The sequence below is a fragment of the Equus quagga genome, chromosome 14, assembly GCF_021613505.1.
Source record: "Equus quagga isolate Etosha38 chromosome 14, UCLA_HA_Equagga_1.0, whole genome shotgun sequence".
Classification (NCBI taxonomy): domain Eukaryota; kingdom Metazoa; phylum Chordata; class Mammalia; order Perissodactyla; family Equidae; genus Equus; species Equus quagga.
Genome location: NC_060280.1, coordinates 13,795,248 through 13,807,307, shown reverse-complemented (window position 1 = coordinate 13,807,307; position 12,060 = coordinate 13,795,248). Strand labels below are relative to the sequence as shown.

Here is a 12,060-nt window from a genome sequence, read left to right as displayed (position 1 = left end):
GCTGACGTCAACTGCCAAAGACGAGAGCCAATGAGCCTCCACTTTATTCCAGCCCCAGTCTTTGAGTGTCGTAGCAGAGGCCCCAGACATAGTGGAGCACAGAAAAGCCTTCCACTGTGCCCCATTCAAATTTGTGAGGATAAAAAAGGTTGTTTTATATCACTAATTCTGGGGAAAATTGTTACTAAGCCACAGTAACCAGAGCACATAGCTCATGATGTGGCAGGGAACCAGTTACAAACTCTATGATAAGAGCCAAACCTTGAAGCAGACGCGCTCAGCGGGGCGAGATTGTGCCCCCATGGGGGCAAAATTGGTTCTTAGGGGGTGAAAAATCCTTTTTTTTATGAATAAAGTACAGATATACATAGAGTACATAAGCAGATAGTATATTTGTGGTATTTAAATTTCATGGGTGGCAGAGAGCTCTTAGGGGAAAAAATGTCTAAAAAAGGCTCCTTAAGTGGTCATAACAGAAAAGAAAGGTGGAGAAGCTCTGAACTAGAGGGAGGGAGACACTCATTCTGAGCTGGGGCAATCTGAGAGGCAGCCTGTCCCAGCAGAAGACGTTCAAACTAACTGGGAGACCTTGACCAAGTGACTTGACTTCTCTGAGTTTCAGTTTCTCCTGTAGAACAGGGAGGACCATTCGTAACATTCAGAGAGGTTGTTAAGGGTCAAATGAAACACTGGTAAAATTTCTGCTACATAGCAGACTCAAGATTTTGTAGTGGTTGTTGAAGGAGCTGGACTTCGAGTTGGACCTTAAAGGAAAGATGGTGATTGACAGACACAGGAGAAGAAGAGTTAGGATGTGGGACGCGACCTGACTAAAAGCCCAAACTGGTGGGAGGACACATTACAAATTAATAGTCTGATGTGTCTAGAGAGCTGGAAGATGCGGAGTTAGGAAGTCAGGCTGAAAAAAAATAGCTGGTTGGCAGAGTATGGAGTACTTGGAATTCAAGGAGAAAGAGTTCATTCCTTCATTTTTTCATTTGTTTATAATACATGTATTTATTACGCACATACTATGTGCCAGGACTGTTAGAGAAAAAAGTGAATGTGACACAGGAATCAATCAGATTCTTCACAACGTGACCAATGCAATCAGATCATTTCAGCGCAATTCACATTTTCTGGGTAAAAGAGGGATATTGAGAGAAGGTTTCCCACAGGAGGTGACTTTTAGGCTGAGCTTTGAAGCGTGGAGGTGGTGGTGGCAGGAGAAGTGAGAGAGGGACTTCCAGGCACGAGGAGACGTTTCAGAGTGTGGCATGTGCAGGTAACAGGGGCAGTGTGCTTGTGTCAGGAGCATGATGGGAAGTGGACCAGAAAGGCAGACAGGGCCTGAGCGCAGCAGGAAGGCCTGCGTGAGTGCAGATGGTTTAGGCTTTGTCTTGTGTATTTCGCGGCATGACGAACCTGTGAGAGGAAGATCCTTCTGAGGGGCAGTGAGGAGCGGGGAGGGTGGAAGTGGAAGAAGAAGCGGAGACTGGATACGCCATCCGAGCAGGTGGCAGAGACAGCGCTCACAGCCTTAGTGACTGGTGGGAGAGGGGGCTGGGTCAGGGCTGCTGCCAGGGGGTGGGTTTTTCCATAAATCTGGTGGATGAACGATCCACATGTGGTCCTAGGAGCCCTGGCGCCAGGGTGACATGTAGCTCAGACACCTTCCCTGATCTCTCCCTTTAGTGGGTGTCTCACTCTGTCTCCCACTCCCAGAGTTAGGAGTGGGGCCCCAGAATCCAGTTTTCCTCATTATCTACTCAATGATTACTCAGCCTGGTACCAAAATATAGACGTTGCTAGATGGCCAATTGACATAATGAGCTGTGGAACAAGCTCTGAAGAGAGTCGCTCTATTGGCCAGGTACCAGGCCCAGCCAGAGCAGGGGATGACAGTGTCAGAGCTGTCAGAAGCCAATGTCCCTAGATGTCTCATGCTTCCACAGTGATACAGCCCAGGATACCTGGCTACAATCAGGGTCTAGTCTACAGCTGCACCATTGGTGTGCAATCTCCACAGGCCATTGTGGAGCCATATGCAACATGGTCAACTGTTGTTAGAACTAGAAAGCACAAGTGTGTGTTCTGGTACTGCCATTTAATCTCTGTGTGACTCTGGGTGGGTCGTCTCCTGTCTCTGGGCCTTCACAATTCAAACAAGGCCAATATCCTTAAGCTCTCCATCCCATGGGTGTTGTTGACTACAAAGAGGTAGATGACAGTTATCGGAGTCTCCTGTGTACCAGAGCTTGCTATTCACATGGTCCACACGGTGCTTTAACATGTTTCAGGTGATACTGGTGCTGCTGATCCGTGGATCACATTTTGAGTAAGCACGGATCTAGAGCACCCTTAAGAGAAAGAGCCACCATTGTCTGGACCACGGGTTTCTTTTGTCAAAGAAGGAGAGGGGACTAAGTAACAGCTGCTCACAACACGGCCTTGTGGGGTCACTGCCCTTCCTCTCCCCAGCAAACAGAGCAGCTAAGTTTCCTTCTCCTTCCTTGCTGGATGCCCTGGGGTTGGACCTCCCATTACTTCTCTTCCCTGGGCAGAGAGAAGGGTAATCTTGGACCCTGGGATGCCAAGGAGAGAGTCAGTTAAACCCATAAAAGCTTCCTATTTCTGATCTGTCCTTTTCATAGTCCAGCCAGGATGCTAGGAGGAAGGTTAGAGCAGTGGCTCTAGGCTTGGAAACTTGGGCATCCAACAGTATGAATCCTCCCCAAAGCATGGGGCCTCTTAATGCCCCCATGCCTGATCAGGCAAAGCCGTCACGCTGACTTGAAATGGCTCCCCCAAAATGAACAGAGATGTTTTAACCAAAAATGTTCTCCAAATGAAGTAACTAATACCAAGGTACCCTACAGGCTCCCTCATCCCACCATCTAAGACCCTGATACTCACAGGATCTATGCCTCACGTGGAGGCTGAGTTGCCACCATCCATATATTCATTCCACAATCAAGGGCTGAGCACTTACTGTATGCCAAGCACTGTGCTGGGAGCTGGGAGGACCAAGGCACAGTCCTTGGGTTCAGTAGCTTGTCATCTAGCAGAAAAGACAGACACAGAAATAAATCATTACAATGTGGTAAATAGTCATAGAGGTCCCTTCGAACTGCCGTGGGAGCCCCGAGGGAGAGGCTGAAACTGCCAGGGGAGTGGGGAGGCCCTGATGAGGTGTGATATCTGGGCTGATATCTGAAAGAGGAGCGGGATTTTCCCAAACAGAGAAGGGGACAGATTTATTCCAAGCGAAAGGAGGAGACCGAGCCCGGGGGTCGTGGATGGGCCTCACAGGACAGGCCGTGAGAGAAGCTGAGGGCAGGTAAGGGCACAGTGGGAATGAGGCTGTGACCTTGACAGTCTGTGACCTTGACTGTCAGGGCAGGAAGGTGGGATTTTATCTATTCAGCTGTGGAAAGCTAGAAGATTTTAGGGGAGGATAAGAGAGGGAGGACCGATCAGATCAGATCAGATCAGACCGTGTTTTAGAAAGACCAAAGGCGGTGGTGAGGGTGGACTGGACATGAGAAGCCCTGTGTCCTGGAGGCCAGCGTGGAGGGAGGTTGGGTAACCACGTACGTCTGAGAAGGTTCTGGACGAAGGCCTCAGGCAAGTCCTTCACGGGTCAGAGGCGGCGGGCTTCATCTGCGCTGTGTGTAGGCTGCTGCTGGAGGCCCCATGGGCCTTTCCTTTAATTCCCCCAGGAGCCCTGAGAGGGAGGGACTATTATGCCACTTTACAGAGGAGAACACTTGGGCAAGGTCGCAAACCTGGCATGTGGCAGACCCAGGTCGGTGTGATTCCAAGGCAATGCCCCGTGCTTAGCTGGGCTTTTAAAACTGCTGGGGCGGGAGGCAGGGTCACGGAATGCTAGGTTTTCAGGACTTACAACATCTTGTATCAAACTTACAATTTGACTGTGATAAAGCAAAGTTCCCCAAATCCTTGGCTTTTCTCTAATGAGGCAATTTTCATAGGAAATACCAAAAAAGAAGTGGCTGGGTCTCCACTCTCTCTCTTGAACCCTTTTTGTCATTAACTCTGGAATCTACGGCACTGGCTTGGCAAGTTTGGCAAGTCTCCTTTAAGGGCCCGGCTCACTCAGCCCACTCCCCCACCTCCACCCCTCAGACTCTCAGAAGCTGATGTCATTTGGAGCCGAGTTTTGCTCCTGGTCCAACTCATGGCTGGACAAAGAGATGGGAGTGCTCCTTCTCTGAGGCAGAAGCAACTGAGAAATCAGCTAACCACTCCCAATCACAGTGGAGGCAGAGGTTCCAGAAGGGGGCATTTTCCACTCTTGGCTGCTGGGCTTGTAGAAGCTGGTGTCAGAGGAGAGACTGGCCCTTGAGATTCGCTCCTACCCTGGGATGCGAAGAGATTTTATAAACTGTCTCACTCTCATGAAGAAGTCAGGAAAATGGGAAGTGACATTCTTTCTCGTCTTCTGTTGACAAAAATCCACCTTGGATCCTGTTCCTACCATCTAAATGCACAAGCATTTCCTGCTGCAGCAGCAAGTGCTCCACAATGAGAAAAGCAGGCGGGTCCTTCCAGGCTTAGGGGTCTGAAGGCTTCCCAAGGCCCACCTCCCAGCAAGGCAGAAGCAAGGCCGGGAGCGGGAGAGCTCTGCAGGCTCCAGCGGCAAGTGCGGCCAGCCCAGGGCTTACGGGGCTCCCCGTTGGGAAGAGTTTGCAGGGCACAGACAAGGCCGTACACAGAGGTCATAAAACAAAATTTATCTTTAATTTGTAAGTGTCAACAGCAGTACAAAAGATGGAGTGATGACGACTAGATTAAGGGTAGAGAGGACAGTCTTGAGGTAAATGAGCATAAATAGGCAGTTCTCATAGACACTCCCCTGAGGGGCCTGGGCCCCGTCATGGCATATACATGATCACCCAAAGATGGCATGTTTAACAAATCAGGAAAGCACCTTGTGCAAAAAGGAAAAAAAAAAGTAGCTAAGGTGCCAACATACACCAGGATAGATAAAGACAGTGTGTCTTTCAATTTTGTCTTTTCCCTTAATTATGAGGCAGAGGAGGGGAAGACTTTGAAAAGTCCCACTGAAAGATTATTCAATGTTGAGTTTTATCTCACGTCAATACTGCACAACAAAATCCAAGAAGTTTGTGTATGCAACAAAGCTAAGAACAATGATTCATTCCTTTAAATTTGAAGAGGTTTTTTTTTTTTTTCCCATTTCTTTAATCCTTAGCAAACTTTTTTTCCATCATCGAGAGGAGAGTGTGAGAAAGATGTGATGGCAACCCTTAAGGTCATTTAAAAACTTTACACTGGACTGTACAAGATTTCTTTTTTGATAAACTATTTACATTTTCAGACTTTCAAACATATTCAAAGCAGCAATAGACACTAGTTTTTATGGTTTTTGTTTTTTCTAATTGCCCAAATAGTTACCAGCCATGGGCCAAGTAGGTACCTGCGTTATACATAGAATTTCTACAAAGGAAATCTGCAGTTAACATTTGCTTGAGGGCGTAGTGAATGCCCCTAGCATCTCAAGGGCCACACCCGCAGTGTTGCTAGAGGAACCCAAGCACAGTACCTTGACAACAGAGTTACAGTTGTCCCAACTGCCCTACACACACTTTACACTCTGAAACAGCAGCCAGCATGTCAGTCCAGCATGTCAGTGAATTGTGCTGATTAAATTAACATAGAATACAATCTCACAATATACATCACAAACAAATTACAATGTCGGGAAATAAAAGAGTTACAGTAAGATAAGTTATGTAGTAACAGCTTATAAGCTTGTCTAAGGTAATAAAAATTTTACATGGCAAATACAATAATGAATGGACATAAATGCTAAGCATTCTAATTTGCTACAAGCTGGAGAAGGTACAATAAAGACTGCACTTCCAAAAAAAGCAAAAACACATATGACAAAGGAAGACAAACGGAGAATGCACATGAGCAGACCTGCAATGTGCAGCATACAAAACAGTTAAATATTTGCACATCCCCCATACTCCAAGAGCACCAGCACTGGCGCCTCATTTTATGCTTGTGGTTCTTCAGGAATAAGAAACTACCGAGCAAGATACGTCACTGAGTTGCCTTCAAGCTTCCATATTGCCACGGACACCAATAAGCAGTGTCTGCACTGAGCTTTACCTTCCTGCCCCGCCCCCTCCAGCCCTGCCCCAAAGGTACCAGCATTCTGAATACTCCTTCACGAGCTTTTGGAAAGCAGTCTGTCCCCAAAGGAAAAGGTGGGATGAGGAAGAAAGGGAAATGTGTTTGCATATCAAGATTTGCAATGATAGTAGCGGAGGGATACACTCAGTAGGATATGGATCAGACACAGAACATGGTCGGCAGGAATAACAGATAGAAGTTGTTTATTCAGGAAGAAAACATGTCGGGGGCAGAGGCCTTAAGGAAATGATGCAAGTGCTTCTGTAAAAGGACAAATGAGGTCATACAATATTATTATTATACTTTGAGAAGTGAGCTTAAGTGCCAACTCAGTCCTTAGACAAAAGTGTACAAAATCAGGCAAGGCTACAGCAATCATTTTTGTCATTTTCTCATTAAAAAGGAAGACCCAGTAATAATTTCAATACATTCGTCTAGCTGCATTCTTTGCGGTTGTTGGCACTTGGTACAGGACTTCTCCTATGGTTTAGAACTACTGATTCTTTTTCTTTTCCCTAACGAGTAGGTAGGGGTCACCTCTTTGCAAAATGAGTAAATTGAGAGAAGCAGCCGCAGCTGTGGCGTTCCAGTGACCAGGCTGCCTTCCCACTGGGGTAGATGGGCTTCCTCGAAACAATCCCCGCTTTCAGCTATGCCTGTGCTCCTGGCTCGGGAGGGCGGGCTCCAAAGCAGCAGCCTGGCTTCATAAGGAAAAGAAAGAAGCCTTTAATTTCAGCCCTAGAGGGATCACACCCTTTTCAAACACCCCTGGCTCCAGTGGGGCTAACGGTTCACGGAGGGCCAGCATTTGACAAGCTCAATAGCACTGTGAGCCCACACCTGAATTTAGAACTTGGCCTGGGAGTCGGTGTCAAGACCCTGGCAAATCCAATCAGGCCTGAGGACAAGGCTGGGGAGTATCAAATCCCAAATGAAGCAAACTGATGTGCTCCTAAAAGGGTGAGCAGAATACCTGTGAAACAACACAGCTTTCGTACCTTCCTGGAAAAGATTCGGCATCGTATCTGCCAATGAAATACAGAAGCCGCCTGCCTGCTGCTCCTGTGCGCAGACTGACCTTTCCTTTCTCTCCTTTTCTTCGTCCCTTCCTTTCTTTCTTTCTTCCTCTCTTTCTTCTTTCTTCCTTTCCTCCTTTCTTTCTTTCTTTCCTTCCTATTCCATGTGGTCCTTTTTTTAGGAGAGGATTGTCTGCCAGTGTCCCTATTCTAAGTGACAAGGCAAATTCTGATCCTGTAAGTTCTTTAACAAAATGGAGATAATTTTTATCTTTGATTTGAAGATATTATGAAACAGGGAACACTGAAAAGAAGTTGATGAACATTGTCTAATCTAATTGGCATGGTAGGACTTTTATTAATGGCCAGTCTCAGAGGCTGATTTTTGCCTTTATAACTGCATTCATGCTTACTACTATTCAATGGTCACAGAACTACCTTATAAGATTGACGTGGATTCACAAAGCAAATTGACTCTCTCCCAGCTGTACTGGAAATTTAGTGTGTTCAATTCATCTACTTTCTATAAGAAAAAAAAGTACAAGTCTGAGTCTGTGGACAGTGGGTTCTAAACTGCATGTGAACCCAAGAGAAGGGTCTTCTGGCCCGCCTCCGGGTGGAACGCGGCTCTCTCACTGTGCCTGGTCACTCACTATCCCCAGGAGGTACAGTGACTCGTCAACTTCTAGTCTGGACCAACATATATGGATAGAGAACAAAAAGGAAATACATAACTTATATCTCACTAAGTATTCATGAACCAAAAATAAATTCTATTTCTATGTTATATTTACACAATTAGAAAAGTCTAAGATGAGATGGTAAAATCATAAAAACTTTGTTTAAGCCCCACTGAAAATAAAATGAAGTGATCCCTATGATTGTCATTCTTAATTTCCATGGATATTTAGAGCCAAGCTTGGCTAATAAATAGAATAAACTGTTTATGCGCAGAATTTAGATTCAAATACAGCATCACTGTTTGACCCAATGAAAGAGACGTTTACAATCAGATCATTCCTGAATAGCCTTTCATTTTTAAGAGCACGGCTAGAAGTAACTGAACCCCAGTACGGAGGCAGAGCTGGAGCTAAAACAAAGTGTTCATACACACATGTATTTTGCATAAATAAATGAAATAACAAGACATAAAAATGACTCAAATCCGGCAACTGTGAGGCAAGCCCACACGAGTCGAAACAGATGACTTTTGTTCATGTCGTTGTCGTACAAGTTTCACATTAGTCAGAAGTGATAAAAAATACCATTTATATCCAGTGCTTATAACACTTATGAAACAACATCTGTGAGTGTGTGTGTTTTTTGTTGGGGTTTTTTTGTTTTGTTTTTGTTTTACTAGAAGCAAAATCAAGTTTCAGTCCTAAAGAACAGTCCTTTGTTCTCCACCAGCCCAGAATATTATTTTGGCATGGTCATAAAAACAAACAAAATTAACCTACTATTCTAAATGTTTGCCTTTGTGCAAAATTAATTACATACAATACAATGCTAGCCATACAGCACACTACCTATGCAACAAAATGAAAAAGGAGGGGGAGAGGCCAAAAGCAAAGGTCAATAGGAAGAGAAGAAACGAGAACGAACTGAGAAGGAGAGGTATAGAATCAAAAGAAATCAGTCAGACAATAATAAATACTCATTTTTTTTTTAGAAAAATGACCTCCTCCTCATTTGAAATAAATGTACAAAAACAAAGTTACAATCCCCACCCAATATTAAGAACAAACATTCCTATCAGTACCTTAACCAGCTTATAGAGAGCACTCCCAGCTAATGGCATAGCCCATATCGTCCTGGCTAGACCTATTTATTGCTATGAGGCACGGCCTTGAGCACTCTTTAAATAAATATGAAGGTACACTATTTTCTTCCAAGTGACAAAATGGCTCAAGAAATCTGATGGGGCCGTTCCTATGTCCTGGTGATCAGATTCTGGGTTGTCCCATGAGGTGAACTGTCCCATTCGCTGACATTCTCCCATTGAACCACTCTAGTTGAGGCCCCCCCATAGGCAATCAGTCCTGGTTTCAGGAAGGTCCAAATAGCATGGCCGAGCTCCCTGTAGTTAGGAGATGGGGAATGAAACCTCACTACCTCCCAGCCCATCAGCACATCTCCAGAGAAATCCTTGTGTGACAAGTGCAGTTAATCTTGTTCACACGTAGGCATGCCCCGCCCCTGCAGCCACAGATAGCGGGAGTGAGCCAGAGGAACTCGTCTGCTGCCCCAGGAGTGATCTATCCCCAGAGTTAACAGTAGGAACATCCCACATAGGGAATGTATTTCCCCTCCTTCTCCTTCCCTATGGTTTTCTTTCATACTCTGGATATATCATGACTATTTGCCTCTAACTTTGATTTGTGGCTGTCATGTGGCTTCTTGCATCCTGGGGATTTTGCAAAGAATTCCCTAGAGGTGCCAGATGGGACAAGGCAACTCCGAGTAAAGGTGCCAGCCCATGACAGCATCACCATAGCCTCCTCCATGGCCCGCAGCCGTGGGCTTTAGGTTTGGCTGCAGGACTCTCCTGCCTGGCAGTCACCACTGTTGACCCTTGCCGCTGAATGGCATTCAGGGAAAATGCCACTGATGCAGATCCTACCACCTGTTGCTGAACTAAATTAGGGGGAAATTCTGGCAAAAGATTTGAGGTCACAGCAAACTTCAGGGGCATACCTGTTGAAGTGTAAGACTGTACACCTGCATCCAACACACAGCTCTGCAGCCAGATACACACTCGTGTGTAAAAAGAACAATGTAGGTATTTAATAGTATCTTCTATCAGAAATGCTTCCAGATGTCCTGGGGACATAAAATTACTATGTAAATCTTTCGTATCTAGCAGGAGAAGGAGGTGAAAAGGGCTGAAAAGTTCTTTGGGGAAGGAGGGTGAAAAACAAGAATTATTAAATTAATGCCACCAACAATTTTTTTAAATAAATAGTAAGTGGACCCTTGACATTCTGGAATGAATAAATTACTTAAGAGAAAATGTGTTAAGACTGAATGTCAGGGTTAAAGGCAAAGGGATAATGGATGTAGTGAGAGGTGGCCTCAGGCAGAGAAGACCACCATGTTGGTATCTGGTGTGGTGATCACTCTTGTGTGTGTACGTCATACCACGTCACACAACGATGGCACGTCAAGAGGCAAACACAATTGGGTACATGCACTGTGGCAACCTTGTTCATTCCTTACAATATCTTGTCTCCAGATTCCTGAGTACTTTACCATTTTCTGGAAAAAAAAATGTGTGGTTTGCTATTTTAAGATGCCAAAGATTGTCTAAGACTTTGCAGTGTCTCCTTTAAGACTTTCAAAATATTAAGATTCAAAAGTTATGAAAAAGTTTGGCACATTCAAAGTTCAACTCTACACACGGAGCAATGGAATTCCGAGGCCTTTTGAATACGCTCTACATGCAGCTGCACACGCCATGGACTTGTTCTGTTTCACAACATGAAATCCTCAGTTGTTTTCTAAAATAATTCAGAATAAAAACACATTCACAACCTGTAGGCCGGCACAGCATACCTGAGTGAGAATGTTTAACCCCATCTAAAACAGTAACTTAACCCTTTATCAACATCCAAAAGAAAAAAAAGTAAGACAAAAATATAAGACTTGTAAGACAGCTATGGGCTGAGAGAAGTTTTCAAGTCCTGGTGTCTCATATTTAATATGTCTTCACCTAAATTAAAAAAACAACAACAACAACAATAACAATAACGACAAAAAACTCAAGTTCATGAAAAATCAGGGAAAACTTAATCTGTCTCACACTTTACGAAACAATTAAGACCATTCTGCTGATGTAATTGTGGAGCCACAAATGCATGCGGGCTCTTTAAGAACTTTTTGTTGGGGGAGGGGAGGTGAAATGTCAGTATTTTAATTCAGCAAACAAACACTCCTCAGTTGGCACTGACAGCTTCTGGGGCTTCATTTTCACTGCTATAGTCTGATTTGGGGTCGTCTTCGTAGTCGTCGTACATTTCCATTTCATCCTCTCCATTAATCATTTCATTTCCAGCTAGGCTTCCGCCGTCTGTCTTCATACCATAAGTGCTCTGGATGACCGGGAGGCCGGGCTCTGGGCTGGCGGAGGTGCTGGAGCAGTCAGATGGCATCTGAGGTGATGGTGTGGTAGTTGCCATAGTAATAGCACCAGGATACACAACACCTGTTCCTGTGGTGATTGGAATCTGAGGCTGTTGCCTGTATAGAGTCAAAAAACAAAATAAAACAGGGGAAATGTCTATATCTACGTTCTTCTGTGAGGCATTGCAATTCATCCCTCACACATTCCAACAGGGGGCCCTGTTTGACATTCTAAGCAAATGACAAAACATGACAAATGTTCCCTGGAGGAGTCCTGCAAATCTCCTTGATGCTACAGTTGGGAGTTAAGCAATAGAATGGAGCAAGTTGTGGATGGTTTTGCATCATAAAAGCAGGGTTCTTACAACCTGGCAAATAGGCAAAGCTTGGATAATGCTTGGCATTTGGAACAAACGTTATAGTTAATTTCACAAAGTTACGTGTAAGATCATTTTTTAAGATCTCCAAGAACAGTAAAAAAACATAGACTGGTGGCACGAGCCACATTATAACGACACTGTTATGCAGGCTTGTGTCTTCACCTTGGTTTGAGAACTGCACAGAGAAAAGACAAAGATGAGAAAGCACCTAGTATGTCCCAAAGAGCCAGATTAGCAAAGCACACATTTGGTATCCACACAAATGTCGATTTATTTCCATGGCTGAATTTGTAGGGAAACTCCTTCAAGGAGCTTCTATTTTCCCGCTTGTGGAAGGATCGTCTTGGCTGTCA

General features: G+C 44.8%; 1 protein-coding gene across 27 annotated transcripts in view; it reads right to left on the bottom strand.

The window, feature by feature from the left end:
- Positions 1-4,742: 4,742 nt before the first annotated feature.
- SOX6 (SRY-box transcription factor 6) overlaps positions 4,743-12,060 on the bottom strand; it is a 572,550-nt gene continuing 565,232 nt past the window's right edge. For all 27 annotated transcript variants that reach the window (XM_046637752.1, XM_046637768.1, XM_046637749.1 and 24 more), the window contains one exon: positions 4,743-11,444. In XM_046637752.1, coding sequence (XP_046493708.1) covers positions 11,141-11,444 — 304 coding nt within the window. In that variant the 3' untranslated portion in view covers positions 4,743-11,140. The remainder of the gene's footprint in view (positions 11,445-12,060) is intronic.